Source organism: Sprattus sprattus, assembly GCF_963457725.1.
Source record: "Sprattus sprattus genome assembly, chromosome: 4".
NCBI lineage: Eukaryota > Metazoa > Chordata > Actinopteri > Clupeiformes > Clupeidae > Sprattus > Sprattus sprattus.
The window spans coordinates 11,237,150-11,254,159 of record NC_137923.1 but is presented as its reverse complement, the minus strand read 5'-3'; the positions used below and the strand labels follow the sequence as shown (position 1 = coordinate 11,254,159).

At 40.7% G+C, this 17,010-nt stretch overlaps 1 protein-coding gene across 1 annotated transcript; it reads right to left on the bottom strand.

Annotated features, from left to right (window-relative positions):
• Positions 1-237: 237 nt before the first annotated feature.
• Positions 238-6,579, bottom strand: LOC308364412 (solute carrier family 12 member 9-like; the record flags this gene model as incomplete). Its single annotated transcript, XM_080837538.1, has 13 exons — positions 238-1,148; positions 1,342-1,488; positions 1,892-2,066; positions 2,662-2,854; positions 3,005-3,129; positions 3,436-3,518; positions 3,634-3,791; positions 3,881-3,992; positions 4,155-4,262; positions 5,029-5,331; positions 5,695-5,832; positions 6,130-6,264; positions 6,375-6,579. The coding sequence occupies 13 exons, from the start codon at positions 6,577-6,579 to the stop codon at positions 238-240; spliced, it is 2,793 nt and encodes a 930-aa protein (XP_080693664.1).
• Positions 6,580-17,010: the final 10,431 nt, after the last annotated feature.

The following is a 17,010-nucleotide window of genomic DNA, read 5'->3' as shown; positions in this document are numbered from 1 at the left end:
ATCTGGTGAAACAAAACAAACAAACACACAAATCAAAATCAGGACTGACATCGGTTTGTGAGCCAGAGCTAAATGGTCAGTAGGAGGGAATGAGTAAAACACCACAGTAAAGAAGGTAAAGTTAGTAATTTTACTAAGACATTTACATTTTGAAAAAGACAAGCTAAAGTCAGACCTCATCTTTCAACACAAGTTCAAACATTCTCAGCCTCTCTCTAAGCCACACATTCTTTTGATCTACAGATCAGTGGTAAGAACAGGGGCGACTCCATGAATAAGCAAAGTGGGCCCCAGCTCCCGACTCAGCAGGTCAAGCTGGTGAAGGTAGGAAGTGTAGCGGCGTGTGTCTGCAGGGGGGTGGGGCAGATACAGGAAACGCACAGCAGGGGGCGGATCTCCATGTTCGCGAATCAACAGATTGACAGCACAAAGATACTCATCTGACAGCAGTGTGGTGTTGCTAGGAAAGCTCTGGAGACGCTCTGCAGCCCCTTCCTTATGTCCCTCGGTCTGGACTTTGGGATGGAACTGGTTGACCTTTGCTTGCCTCTGACCATGGAGCACCACAATGTGGTCCCAGGGTACAGTGTAGACATCAGCTGTGATACGCAGGTCCTTCAGCATTCGCTGAAGCTTTTCTTCTGCCTCTTGCAAGCAGCTGCCCGTCTTCACACACAGGAAGAGACGGAGCCTGGCCTGGTGCCACGCATGCGACATGTGCAAGACGCAGGCAAGCTGCAGCAAGAAGAGAGAGCAGGTGTCCACGTAGCTGCCGCTATCAGGACGCAAAAGGTTCAGTGGCCACACATCAACATAGAGACCAGACTGGCCTGGTTTGGCTCTGGCGAATACCTCCGACCGGTTGAAAGTACAGAAATAACGTGCCAGGGCCACGCTCTTCTGCATCTTCACAGCGTCTGCGATCACAAACACGTACTCCTCAATGGACAGGTCTTTAGCAGAGGCGGCCTCACTGCCCACTCTGTCCCCTCGTACAGCAGGGAAGTGAAAGATTCTCTTCTGTACTTTATCGGGGTTGAACTTGTCCAAAGAGAGGGCACTGGTGGAAAAGACACAGTCCTGCAGGTTGTCTTTAGTGGAGCAGTCATCATAGAAACCCAGGACCAGGATGTTGGGCCTCATTCCTCCTGTGGGGAAATAAGAGTAAAAGTTACCTTTAAATGTAAATGTGTATCAAACACAGATTGAACTTAACAGAGCCATTAATGCCATTAAGTACAATTCCTTTTTCTGTGTGCACATTTGAATTGTTTGTTCCAAACACAAGTGTAAATATAGTTAAACAAAAGACATGAATGAATATATAAACCTGTGCAATACCTAAACCAGAAATTAATAACAAGTGCTGGATTCCATGTCGAACAGAGTCAGCCAGAGTGAGGCTGACAAAGGCCTTAATATTGAGATGGTCCACCAGCGAGAGCCAGGAGTCATAGCATGACTGTAGTGGGTCCGCAGGCAACATCTCTTAAAGATAGGGAAAGAACCAGGTATGAAAGGTAACTAGCACATCAATTCATCGTCTACACGTCAGGCTATACATTTCTACATTCATGTTTATCCACCAAATCCTAAGCCTCGTGAGACATGAGCGGCACTGATACTGCCATGTCAACAGTAATCATCAGAATCTATTCTTCCTTCAGGTGTTCAAGGAATCCAATGATGCCAAATATGTCAGTAGTGTTTGACCTCACTGTGATCTGATCACCCCCCATGAAGCTCCTGAGTGGGCTTTCCTATTTTTGCTGACATCCTTTATAGGTAGGTGTCTCTTTTCTGACGGTGACAATGTGACGTGAATGACTGAACCCGCCAGTGTGGAAATGTCATGTTACACAAAGTAAATGTCTATACATAAATGTCATACCCAGCTTCCCCAACTGCACATGGCCGAGCACATAGAGTCCACTCTTCTTCACATCGTTGATAAAGGTGATAAGGCCTGTGCTGCTTCGTGGATTGGCCACCATCAGCAGCACTTGTGGTCTCCAGAACTTCACATGGTCCTTCCTCACATCCAGCTTCAGCAGGTATTTACGCACCTAGTTGAGAGAGTGAGCAACACGCTTCAAGTTTAAGGTGGAATATGTTGGGTAATCTCCATTTCCATCTCCAATATCTAAATATGCCAACTAGTCCACAAAGACCACAAAATCATAGTAGGGATCCTGAATCTGGACTTTTGTTCGTCTGCTCCATTAATCCAGTAAAGGGCACTTTGCACACTAACTAGAGAGCAGAAGTCCTCCATAACCATAAAGCTTTAATGTGCTTAGAGATCTGCATAAATTCTGCAAATAAATCTTTAGACAAAGTAAGGCTGGCAGCTTTTACAAATTATTGCAGAAAAGCATATCCAAGAGCCATGGTCTCGTTAGAACCCTACTAATGGACCTATAAGAATTCCTGAAAGAACACATAATATAAACGAGAAAACCAACGATGGCATGTAAAAACATCAAACACAGAGGTCCCTGTTGGTGTTCTTGTTTATATTTTGTACCATTTTGCTGAAAAGAACAGTAAAACGGTAAAAAGTACAGCAATAAACATCACAAATTACCCTAGAGAAATAGGAAACGATATAAACAACTATAAAACTTCTTGTTTCTAGACTGTGGCTTGTCATATGTGTACCTGATGGAAGATGAGGGCCTGAGAAACATATCCCCAACTGCTGGTGGGACACAGGTAGTGGATGAGCAGCAACAGCACCAGCATGAAAGTAATACTGACTGAGGCATAAATAGCACTGATCAGGAACATCATCACCAGACAGCCCACGATGCCAAGTGCACAGGTGTGCCAGGTGAAGTATCGAAAAGTAGGCCTTATGAGAGCATGGAGAGTATGAAATGTTAACAGTCTGAAATATATTACACATTAAAAAAAACTGCAAAGATATGAATATAATAATAATAATTAAAAAAAAAATCAAATTAGTTTAGTTAATTCATATGTGGCATTACTGGAACCATACCGAAAGTTTGGAGCAGACGCCCATTCCAGTGCTAAACAAGCCAGATCTACAGCAGCATAGACCAACAAGAAACATATGGTGACAATGCTAGCAATGGTATTCAATTTCCCTGACAGAAGTACCACCTGTAGAGACAAACGCACAACCATTTAATTTATACACAGTGACATAATATGGCACAAGAGCGACACCATATGGCACAACAGCGTAATCATATGGCACTAGTTGCACAAACCCAACCCACACAGGCTCTGGAGGACTGTCGCCTTATCTAACTATCCAATACACTCCATTCAGTGCAAACAACTGTACCCAAACATTGGTTTTGCACCACTATACACCCATCAAAATTCTATATAGTATCAACAATTGGTCTCTTAAAGTAAAATAAGTTGGTTATTGCTTCTGCTCCTTTCCTTTCTCTACCCCACCTGCACAAGTGACCAGGACATGAGCACAGAGACCCATGGGTTTCCTGTTTTAGATGTCCGACTTGCTGGAGCCAGAACTCCACCTGGAAGTAAGGATACATTTTCCCAGCGGTGTTAAAGAAATGCGAAAGGGTTTGAGCTATATTAAGATACACAATTTATTTTAAACTGAACTCTGAGAATGATGGTGCTACTTACCAAATATATTATCTCGTGATACAGCAAAAAGAATCCGTGAAGCACCAATAAGATTACTCATGGCTGCAGAAAGTGTGGATGAGTATATCCCAACCATCACAAGGGGATACCAGATATTAATATCTCGAAGAAAACTGTAGTTTCTCTGGAGTAACAGACTGAGGATTCGGAAATAGAAAATAAAACAGGCAGTTTTTTATGATAATTTGCCATGATAATGATAAAGTGTGTGTGTGTGTTGAATTACCGTTCACAAGAGCATGACACCAACACAGCCAGCAGGTTATATGTGATGAATGTGAAGACAACTGCAGTCAGGGTTCCATGAGGAATAGAATAACCGGGGTTCTTCAAGTCACCTTACACAGCAAAGCAACAGATTGAAAGAGAGATACTATAAAGATCTGTCAGCTATAGAGACAACCCCAGCAATATCTTGACATACCCTCAACAGGCTATTTCGAACACACTCAGACACAGCAGTGCACTCAGATAACCCCTGGAGAGTGTTGAATGCTTACCTGACATATTGGAACCAGCCATAATGCCAGTGCATCCATTAAACATGACGGCGAAGACGGTGATGAAACTCATCACGGAACCTGTGGTGTAGTCCACCGTGTAACTTGCTATGACGGTAAGGTTAAATGACAATCAGTGTCCATGCTCAGAGAAAGAGTCGTGTAACAACTTTGCTTCCTTAATAATTTCCATTTACTTGACATGGCCATGTCAGTCAAATATTAAGTCATAGGCTATAGTAGTCAATGCTAATGCATATCAGCTAATATCAAGCAAAGGTAAAGCACATGAAAATGTTCTACTATAAATAAATGTACCAGAGGAAATATACTACCAGGAGGCTCATGTAGCTGAGCTAGTTCAGTGTGACAAGGAACACACATTTCTTTTTGAAGTAACAGTAAGCAGCAATTAGCACATGTCTTCATAGGCAACCAGTTTTAGGATAATCAAATGAATTTGGATTAAATAAGATAATGTGAAGGACATAAAGAATTCATGCATCATATTCATTCTGATGGCATATGGTAAAGGTCAGATTAAACAAACACAAGTACAGATGGACACACATTCCCGCTAGCCACCCAAAATGCAAAAATTCAGAAAAACTTTTACAGCATGAAAATCACCAACCATATGCTTAGACAGCAGTAAGACTGCTAGAAAGCCTTTATGGGTGCAGACTGTGCTGTTGTTGGTGCAAGGTTTAGGCATTTAGATAGTTAGCTTGCTAATTTTAGAATTAAACTCTTTACTGCTGCTTAAAAGAATCAACATTACTTTATTCAATCACTTTTGTAATGGGCTCCGAAAGTTGTGTACAGAACCAAGAACTATTGTCCGCAATGTAACATCATAGTCAACTGTACTTACCCCACAAATTACCCAACAGGGTATCCAGCTTGACGCCAGTGAAGTTGGCAGTGGTTGGCAGGGTAGAATTGGCAAACACTGCCGGCAAAACAACTACCCTTGGTCCAACAATAAAGAAGCTGACAAATACAGAGCTCAACACAATCATGACTATGAAGAAGATGAGTAAGGTGGCCTTGGCATAGACATTGGCACCTACAAGACACACCACAAGGCAAAGGAGAAGAACGCCTGAGGCATACAGGAAGGACCACCAGTAGCCCACTGGAAGCACGTGATGGGAATATGCCAGACCAACTCCATCTGCTGAAAGAACATTTAAGAATAATTGAATAGACACCTTTATTTTTAAGAGACATTTATATATCTGACCATACAACTCACCAATTTAGTGCACTAACCAATTATGTGTTAGTCAATACATGTTTACCTACACTGAGAAGCGTGTTCCAGCTAATTTCTACAGCTCTCAATGTTGTAATAAATGTAAATACAAGTGCTGAATGTATATTTGATTGAGAAATGTGCTTCCGGACAGACCAATGTACCAACGACATGACAACACCCATTCCAGCATAACGCCCTTCAGAATCACTTTCAGGTGTATTAAGAAATAGCAGTACATTTGAATCAGAAATGTGACCGGAGTACATATTTTTTTCAAACCTTCAGAAATGCCAAAAGACACAGTGATTGCTTCCACCAGGCCAAGAACATAGAGGGCGCAACCACAAACGTTGGCAAAAAAATACAAGATTCCTACGCTACCTCCAAACTCTGGTCCTAATGCTCGACTGATCATGTCTGAGGGGAAAAGGTAAGGAACAACACAGAGTCCAGTACTTGCCGTGTGAATCAAAAGTATTTCAGGTGTTGGGGAAAGTGCACAGGAAATTGAGACACTTCAGTGTAAGTGCTGATGACACAGACAGTCTGATTTAATATGACGGCTATAAAAAGGGAACATCCATGCTTCAAAGTAAGTAGCGAATCCTCTAGATTTGAAAAAAATAAGCTTGGACCAGTCAAGCAGTCAGTTTAACATAATGGGACTGAGATAAGTAAATATGTAGGCTAATGAGACTTGCGTGAAAAGGATACAGTATGCCCCACCAGCATCTATAGCTCCATTAGTTGAAACAGCACAAACTGAAAGCACAGTCATGGTGATGATTAGATAGGCTACCAAGAACATCAGGATGGACTGATAAAGCCCTGCATGACCGACCACAAACCCTGCGAGGTAAAGAGAGAATGTTTTATGGTCTCCAGGCCAATGCAGTCTTCATATTGATATTTACATAGGCATAGGCTAAAAATTCAACAAGTCGCTTACAAACACTCACCTATGCGAAGAAATATAACAACGCTGAACATGGATAAAACAGTTGGTATGATTACCCCGACAAATGTTGATAGTTTCACTGGAGGTTTCTCGACTGTTTCCCGCGGCACACGCGGCGATTTCTCAACAGAGATCCCGACTGAACGCTCCGAACCATGGGTGCTTGAGGATAGACGATAATGCAGCAAAGGCGTCTTTTCAGACATGTTAGCGGCGGCCATTCAATTTGGCGTTGGGCAAACAAATGCTGGGGTTGATTGAGAAAACTGCATGGGCTACACGTAGGCTACTGTTACTTCCACAGCTGCATCTAATAGCCTACTAAAAATTCATTGAGGAACGTTTTTCTAAATGAAACAGGACATGCACTATACAGAACAGCATAGTTTGTCGTTTTCCCCCTCACAGGTGCGATAGCTTACTCTGAGGTGATGAAATCTCAGTAGAGCAGTTTTCATGACAAGAACTTATAAAGGTAACTTGACATGACCCAATCCACACAAACGCGGGCATGTTTCAGAGGTAGGCCTAAATTGATTCCAACATGACCACGTGGTCTTAAATGCTGCAGGTCTGCTGCCATGCAAGATGAAATTTCTAAGCACTTGTCTACACTTTGTTGAATTACTAACAAAGAAGCAGGCGCACCCAATTCCAATTTAACTGTCTATGGGTGCGCGTTAAGAATGACTTTGATAATAAAGAAAATAACCGCACTTAAGCATTTTGCCTACTCTTTCGTACTGATTTATTCGGAGCATGTGTTCGGCTCAAGCTATCATCAGCGTTTGTTTTATGTGCAACACATAATTGTATCTGTACATCGTCCTTAACAACAAAAATAGCAATGGGCTACTGCGCTCTTGTATCGCCAAAAGCTCTATGCATGTTAGCGTTGCTTTATGAAACGTACATTTACATTATAAAAATGACAGATACGGGCAATTGTGTAAGTGTACAGTGCATGTTATAAACAGTAGACAAAACATATTTTGGAAACGTCATATGTAACAAATATCTCACAAGAAAAAGCGTCAAAGGTAATACAAAGACGACAGAAAAACTGCATTCTGGGGCGATACGTGCATTTCCTTAAAGTGTGATGGATGGCTCACAGTGCGTAGGTCTACATTATTTCAACAAGGTGAATGAACGGCATCAGCCTATTGCCTGAAAAAAAGTAAAGCACTTTGTGATGTTGGACGATGTGATTCGAGTCAGCAGGAGCATTAACCTGCTTAAAGTAACACTATGCAACAATTTGATACTTTTTGATATGGTTTTAAAGGCAACTAGTTTTGGTACCATCTTCAAATTCATTTTGATAGAATATGGTCATGTGAAGGACAGATAAACACCTGTGACTTTCCCACTAGCCATCCAGAATATGTCCTATGTTGTTCTGTATACCCTGCAAAAGTGGAAAAAAAAGCTTTCAAACAATGACATTGCCAGCTATACCATAGATATCTATAATAAAGGCTAGATATCCTGCCTGCGTTTCTGGCCGACGGAGTCGAATGTCCGCACATTTCGGCCATTTTGAGGACAGTATAGCTCACTCCCCCTTAACATTGTGTTGGTAGTGGTACTTTTTAAATAACCAGAACTTGCTCAATTTTCAACCGATTTTCAAACGGGTTGGTTTGTTATAAACGTAAGATATTTCTTATGTCACTTCATACTTATGAAGAATTATAAACATGGGTTTTCATATGAAAATAACATGACAGGTCTCGTTTCAAGGGAGTGTTCAATAGAGCAGGTTGCCCAAAATTCTGGCATCTTCATTGGCAATAAAGTCAGCAATTTCCTGTCGAAATCATAATGTAAGATGTTTAACAAACCAACCCGATTGGAAATCATGTGCAACTTCAGTTGTATTATGTGCAACTTAAGTTATATTGAAAAGAAAGAACAATTACTCGCCAATTGATGTAAAATGACTGATACACAATAGCCGTGATACAATTAAGCTGCACATTTCAACATGTTCAAGCATCCAGAATTATTACCAAGGTAATGACGATTGTAAATCAAGTCATTTGTAAATCCGTCAAAATTTCCGCGAGATAAGAGTGTAAACGATTGTGAAGATCACTGACGTTACCTAACGTACCACTGATCCCTACCGGAAGCATACTGTCCTCAAAATGGCCTCCTGTGCGGACATTCAAGAGTCCGCCATAATCCATCTAGCCTTTATATAAGATATCTATGAGCTATACTGCCAAAAGACACCAGTTAGTTAGCCTGGTGACACCAGCCTACGTATTTCCGCCTGAATTGATTTGACTGACGGAAAGAAATGGAGTCACAGGCTGGTAATGGCCAGGCTACCATTTAGTGTGTTGGATAGCTTATATATCAGTGTCAACTGGGCTGTTGGTGGTGATTGCAAGGTTTTTGCATCTCTTTTAGGAAGTTAGCTCACTTGTTTTGAAACAGAACTCCGTGCTTTAATGCGCAATTCAAAATTGCCAAATAAAACACGAGTAATGGAAACCTAAACAAAAAACCTAATTCACACCATCACTGTTCAGTCCTCCATAAGTACAGACTTTTAAGTTGGGACAATCTGATCTGCTGCTGTTTAATGTTCAAAATCCGGTTTAACCTGGCCCCCCCACTATGCAGCCTAGTCAAGTTTAGAACAGCAGCAACCAGTGGTACTCGAGGGGCAGCAAGAGGAGACTGTGATATTCCTTTAAAAAAAAAGTGTATTTGGACAGTCGGTTTTCTCAGTTAGGTCAGCCCAGGAATGGAAACATCTCCCACAGAACATTAGATAATCAACCTCATTTAACAGCTTTAAAATAAATCTTAAAACATGGTTAACAAATAACCAAAAATGTGAGCATTAGTGGGCTCAGTAGAACTTATATAGTGGGATTTTATTTTATTTTATTTTGTCAATGTTATGTTTGATATATATGTTAATGCCTTTTTTAAGTTGTTTAGCCATTATCACTCTGGCAGGGGGACTGCCAATGGAAACTAGCCTTTAGGCTACAATTGGGTGCATTTACATTTAAATGTTTATTAATGTACACTGTCCCTCTTCATCAAATAAACAAACTGAAACTGAAACACAATGGAATTTTTCAGGCGACCGACAAAGTAAAAATTCTAAAAATTTAAATGAAAACACATTTTCGCATTTGAATTAGTCAAATGACGTTGCACGTGAAAGCTGGTGATTTAATGGTGAGTTTTGTTGTGGGATGTTCTACGGGACAGAACCCCACCCTGTATTTCGCATACATACATACTCTGTTAACCTATGCACGCTCATATATAAAATATTATACATACTCGTCTGAAACACTTACACATACTTATGAGAAACACACAAATACATACAGCCGCGAAAACATTAAGAGACCACTTCAAAATTATCAGTTTCTCTGGTTTTATTATTTATTGGTATGTGTTAAAGTAAAATGTGCTTTTTTGTTTTATTCTATAACCTACTGGCAACATTCCTACCACATTTCAAATAAAAATATTGTCATTTAGATCATTTATTTGCAGAAAAATGACAATTGGTCAAAATAGCAAGAAATATGCAGTGTCTTCAGATCTCGAATAATGCAAAGAAAACAAGCTCATATTCATTTTTAAACTACACAATACTAATGCTTTAACTTAGGAAGAGTTCAGAAATCAGTATTTGGTGAAATAACCTTGATTTAAAATCACAATTTTCATGTGTCTTGGCATGCTCTCCACCAGTCTTTCACATTGCCGTTGGGTGACTTTATGCCTCTCCTGGCGCAAGAATTCAAGCAGCTCGACTTCTTTTCATGGCTTGTGACCATCCATCTTCCTCTTGATCACATTTCAGAGGTTTTTTATGGGATTCAGGTCTCGAAATTGGGCTGGCCATGACAGGGTCCTGATCTGGTGGTACTCCATCCACACCTTTACTGGCCTGGCTGTGTGGCATGGAGCATTGCCCTGCTGGAAAAAATACTTCTCAGAGTTGGGGAACATTGTCAGAGCAAAAGGAAGCAAGTTTTTCTTCCAGGACAACGTTGTACTTTGCCTGGCTGAGGTTTGTAAAAGACCATAAAGATCGAACCAAAGCGGACTGGATGGTCTTCTAGTTCGTCTTCTCTGATGAGTCCAATTTCACAGTAGGTGCAAGACTCTGTGGCTTGTAGGCCCCTCCAGGTCTCCGTCTAACCTTCAGACGACCATGTGTTGGGCAAAGCTGAAAATTGGACTCATCAGAGAAGACGAACTAGAAGACCCTCCAGTCCGCTTTGGTTCAATCCTTATGGTCTTTTACAAACCTCAGCCAGGCAAAGTACAACGTTGTCCCGGAAGAAAAACTTGCTTCCTTTTGCTCTGACAATGTTCCCCAACTCTGAGAAGTGTTTTTTCCAGCAGGGCAATGCTCCATGCCACACAGCCAGGCCAGTAAAGGTGTGGATGGAGTACCACCAGATCAGGACCCTGTCATGGCCAGCCCAATTTCGAGACCTGAATCCCATAAAAAACCTCTGAAATGTGATCAAGAGGAAGATGGATGGTCACAAGCCATGAAAAGAAGCAGAGCTGCTTGAATTCTTGTGCCAGGAGTAGCATAAAGTCACCCAACGGCAATGTGAAAGACTGGTGGAGAGCATGCCAAGACACATGAAAATTGTGATTTTAAATCAAGGTTATTCCACCAAATATTGATTTCTGAACTCTTCCTAAGTTAAAGCATTAGTATTGTGTAGTTTAAAAATGAATATGAGCTTGTTTTCTTTGCATTATTCGAGATCTGAAGACACTGCATCTTTTTTGCTATTTTGACCAATTGTCATTTTTCTGCAAATAAATGATCTAAATGACAATATTTTTATTTGAAATTTGGTAGGAATGTTGCCAGTAGGTTATAGAATAAAACAAAAATGTACATTTTACTTTAACACATACCAATAAATAGTAAAACCAGAGAAACTGATAATTTTGAAGTGGTCTCTTAATTTTTTCGCGGCTGTATATACCTCTGTGTCATATACACATACATATGAAATGCTTACATGCATACAGGTGAAACATTTATACGTCTATCTGAAACACTCATGCATGCATATATTGTTGAACAGTTTTTTTTATGTATGTATGCTCTTACATGAGGATGTGCAAGCGTTTCACATGTATTCATACAAGTAATTTCAGTAGTAACCGTGAGAGCGTTTCAATAGTGAATGTAAGAGCGTTTCAGTAGTATGTATGCATGAAATTTCAAGGTCAAGGTCGTCAGTTACACCGGAAGGAGGAAGCATCGAGTGCAGGTTTAATCTAAGCCAACGGTCAATGGTATGGCAGCTAACAGAGCGTGACATTTCAGTCTTACATCAATCAATAATTTTTTTTTTTGTGATTGAATATGAAGGTGCAACTTCTAACTATTTTGATCAGTCTGAAGGCCTTATTCGTAATTGGCAATCGCGATGACATCGTTGAGTTTTTCAATAGGGGCTGCGCTGCGTTGAATGCCTACAGCAAGACCCAAGAGAGTTGTTGGAGTCAATATGCTTTTTATGTTATACATATATACTATAACTATAACTCCACACTCTATAACAGAATAGGGAATGAAACAGGAAATGTGAGATTCGGGAAATGATGTAGTTCGGAAATGATGTCCTTAGCGACCAATCACAGCCAAGGGGTTTCCGAAAGGCTATCCGACATTCCGACGGATAGTCAGAAAAATCAGGAGGTGCACGTCGGGCTTTCTGAGGTGCTCGGAGAGGGCGTTCCACGTCGGAGAAGGCATTCCCTGTGTCCATCTCCGTGAAAACAGAGAAGTATAATCGGCCTTAAGGCCTTATTTATGTTCATCCGTTTACGGAGACACACAGAGCCCTCTCCGTCGTTGCAAATCCCCTCCAAGCACCTCTCCATGGCCTGGCGTGCACCTCCCAAATTTTGTAACCATAGGTTGAAATATGCTTCCACGTGTTACTGCATGTCACGGAGTTGCATGGACGGACCCGTGAACATTTAATGTAAAATTCGTCTGAGGGGATTTGTGAGGTGTCTGCAGTAGGAGTTAAATCTTTAACTGGCATGTGGCATCAGGAAGTACATGCCACTGGGAGGAGGAAGGACATGCCAGGACCGCCAATCAGCAGCAACGACCGTTGACAGCCAATTGCACGAACGAATACTGAGCGAGAAGTGTTTAGATAGCTGGCTCAGACACCTCGCAAATCCCCTCAGACGTATTTTTCAGTTACAATAAAGGGTTTTTTACATCGAAGTGTGTCTATTTCTCGGTAACTTTAAAAAAAAAAAATTGCACATAAGAGGTGCTCGGAGGGTGTTTGCAAGGACGAAAGGGGCTCTTGCGTGTTTGCATAAAAAGCCGACCATAAATTAAGCTTTACAGACGAGCCAAAATTTGTAATTTTCACCAACCTGTAGATGTTTTTGTTTAGACCACACTAGAGCGTAACATACAGTGCCACTTGAAAGTATGTGAACCCCTTGAGCACTTAAGAGTTCTCTGTTGTTTTACCATGATTTTTCATTTTTTTCATCACCAATTTTCCATAGATGAAATGTCAGGTTTATGTTTATCATTTGCATGTACTTGTTTAAAAGGAATTGTTTGAGTAGCCAAAAAACTACATGAAACATGGAATTAGTGTATTTTCAAAAGTAAGTGAACCCCCAGCTGCATTGGTAAAGTAAAGCAGGTAACAGATTCGGTGAAATATATTTTGGTGCTTAATTAGTCAATTAAGCAAACCAATCAACTGAGACATCCTTTGGAAAAGGTTTGGCAACACAGATTAAAAGAGAGAGAAAACCAACCAAACTACTGTAGTGCCAAGGTGTACCCACACAGATCAACAATGACGAGAGGAAACGAGATATCCGAGGGCATCAGGAAGAAGGTACTGACCCCCCCCTCAGTCTGGGGAAAGCTATAAGACCCTCTCCAAAAGATTCTAGCTCCATCCATCCACTGTAAGAGAAATAATTTACAAATGGAGGGCATTCAACATGACCGCGACTCTGCCAAAAGTGGACGCCCATCAAGACTTATCACCAAGAAGCACCAGAAGAAGAAGAAATCAGGTAAAAGCCAACCCAAACATCACCTCTAAAGAGTTGCGGACCTCTCTGGCAGCATCTGGGGTAAATATACATGCGTCTACAATCAGACGAAAATGTAAAAGACATGACATTCATGATCGGGTTGCTAGAAGGAAGCCTCTGCTCTCAAGAAAGAACAAAACTGCCCATTTCAACTTTTCCAGAGAGCACTTGGATAAACCAAAGGCCTTCTGGAAGTCCCTTCTTTTGACAGATGAGTCCGAGATAGAATTATTTGGTCACGATCAAAACCAAGAATTTTCCTCTGATTGTAGACCCATGTACATTTACCCCAGATGCTGCCAGAGAGGTCCAAAACTCTTTAGAGGTGATGTGTGGGTTGACTTTTACCTGATTTATTCTTCTTCTGGTGCTTCTTGGTGATGGTCTTGATGGGCGTCCACTCCTAGGCAGAGATGCGGTCATGTTGAATGCCCTCCATTTCTAAATTATTTGTTTGATGGATGGATGGAGCTGGAATCTTTTGGAGATGGTCTTATAGCTTTCCCAAGACTGATGGACTGTCAGTACCTTCTTCCTGATGTTTTTGGATATCTCGTTTCCTCTCCGCATTGTTGATCTGTGTGGGTACACCTTGGCACTACAGTAGTTTGGTTGGTTCCGCTCTCTTTGAATTTTAAGTTGCCCTACCCTTTTCCTAAGGATGTCTCAGTTGATTGGTTTGCTTAATTGACTAATTAAGCACCCAAATATGTTTCATCGAATCTGTTACCTGCTTGACTTTACCAATGCAGCTGGGGGTTCACTTACTTTTGAAAAAACACTAATTCCATGTTTCATGTAGTTTTTTGGCTACTCAAACAATTCCCTCTAAACAAGTACATGCAAATGATAAACATAAACCTGACTTTTCAGCTATGGAAAATTGGTGATGAAAAAAATGAAAAATCATGGTAAAACAACAGAAAACTCTTAAGTGCTCAAGGGGTTCACATACTTTCAAGTGGCACTGTAGGTCTTTAATTAACCAAGTAATTTTTCACTTTAAGAGCGTTCTAGTACCATGAACTTTAAATAGATTATGCCAAGGATATAATTTAGAAATTGCTAACAATTGCAACATGGTCTGTGAGCGGACGAGAAGTGGCACATCTCCAGTGGGGCTCTGACCAAAATCCACCGGTGGTCAGATATGCTTGATGGCTGGGAAGGTACTTGTGAGCACACCCTTTCTAGCGATTTTCATCAGGAAAAGACATTACGTTTTGGCACTGCCTAAATGCAATGTTTTGACCCTTGATAAGTCAAGTAACATAAGTAAAATTGTTGCAGTAGCGCAAAATTGCAGTAGAAAACCGCCTAATGGTCTTGTAGTGAACTCTAGTGATGCATTTGCTCTGAATGAACAATCAAAATGAAGTACAAAGTCTCAATGACACCGGTGAATGACAACTCTGGCTACAATATGTTATATGGCATGACTGCACAAGGGAAAAGAGCACTGAAGAGGTCAAAATCCCACAAATGTATTTTATGCAGGTGGTATTTTTCAAGATATACGCAGGCCTATAAGCATCTCATTGTAGACCATAGTTTTGCGTATTGCAATGTTTTTTATGTTATGTTCTATTTTGAATATTATCAGTCTTTCCCCTCTTGATGTTCAACAGTTACTGATAGTATCAGCAGAATACAATACAAAATATAATATTAACATCAAAAAGGCAAATATAAAAACAGACAGGAACTAGGCAATGCATCTAAGACTGTCTCAGCCAGGCCCTGAAGGAGTGTCATCATTGGAGGGGGCACGAGAGTGAACATGTCAAATACATTTACACATAAGAAAACATTTGTAATTTTGTAGTGCATAATACATTTGAGAATGAATTTACATTTAATTTCTCTCCATCCGCAATGTCCAAGCGCCTCAACAGGTGCCATGATCTGTCACTGTAGTTCAGGTTCTGACCAGCAGAGAGCGCAGTAACTCCAGAACATTGTACGGTGGGTCCTTCCTTACATTTCACTGCTTGTTTCCTGTTCCACAGTTCAGAGATCAGGGACAGCTCACATTTAGTTCCTTAATGAGCCATCCAAGTGTGAGTAATAGATCGTCAAAGTATTCCAGAACCTTGTTAAGGTGTTCAGTCTCTTTAGAAGGATACTTTTGAATTATGGGTGGACTTGTGGCCTCCCTCTGAAAAAAAACATACACAGAGAGACAGGGTCACCCATGTTTGGAGAAAGAGGTCCTCAAAAAGGAGAGCCTACTTAAATAATAGAAAAAATTTGACAACACACCTCTGACCAAAAATATCATAATTGACAGGAAAGGTGAACAATTTTTCCAAACTTTATACAGAAAGTGGCTAAATTAAATATAGTACGACAGTAGTAAACAGAGGTAGGCTACTTGAGTATTTTGATAAGAAGTTTGCATTCTTGACAGAATGACTTCCCCTATATGTTCTGTCTCACTGGTCACTAATCTCACAAGCATTCATATCTGTTTTCAACTTCGGGAAGTTGTTTGCGGTCTAAACTGTGGTCATTATAAGACTTTGGGGATACTGACGTGCATGCACTCTTTTTATGAAACGGTGGACTTCTCTGTGAATGAAGCATTACACAGACAAAAACTATCTAATTCTGTTGTCAGTTGTACTCTAGGTGTTGTCAGGTTTAACATGCGAGTATATGCTATATATGTCAGTGGACTTACAGGACGTAGTTGTTCTACCATTACAGTAAAGCTGGGATGAGTCAGTATAACCTTGTAGTTTTTGGCGTTACGTTCCAATTTCTCTAGTTGGGAGGAACAACATTGCATGAGCCCCTTGGCAGCCTCCACATCCTGCACCAGATCACTCAGAGACTGCAGGATTTTAGCCATTCTGTCTTGAAACTGGAGATCAGACAGACAACAGTGGTCAGTGTTTTTGGTTATGGCTGAATCATGTGTGTTGGCCGCTCCACTGACACATGACATGACATGTCATAAAGCATGACACTAGCCATAGTTATCTGTCAGGTATATTTATACATTTTGAAATTAATAACTGCATGCTTTCATTGTATTGTAGGTCACATCTGAAAGAAAACATCTGTTTAAATGTTTGATGCAAAACAGCTGTAGACTGACATACCTGAATCTTCAATGTTGCTTTCTGAATCGTGGTGTTATGTAACCGAATCGGGAGACTGCAGTTAACCTGTGTGGGACAGACAGATATTGGCCAAATTATGGCAGATGCCGAATTATCCACTTCAGAGACTTGAAATCAAATGAACACAGTCAAAACCCCATCCACAACCAGTCATACTATGAACATGAATCAGTTCAACAATCTCAGATAACAATGGATCTGTCACAGCCTACAACCTACAACTATGACTCAAGCATGGTACCTCAGTCAGTTATTATACAGATGAACTTATACAGATACTGAATAAATTACTTTGATAAAATGATCAGCATATATGCTATAATAGGAATGTATTTGCTATGTTACATATGTTGTGGTAGGCTGCATATTAGAATTGCATAAGCCAACTGGATATACATA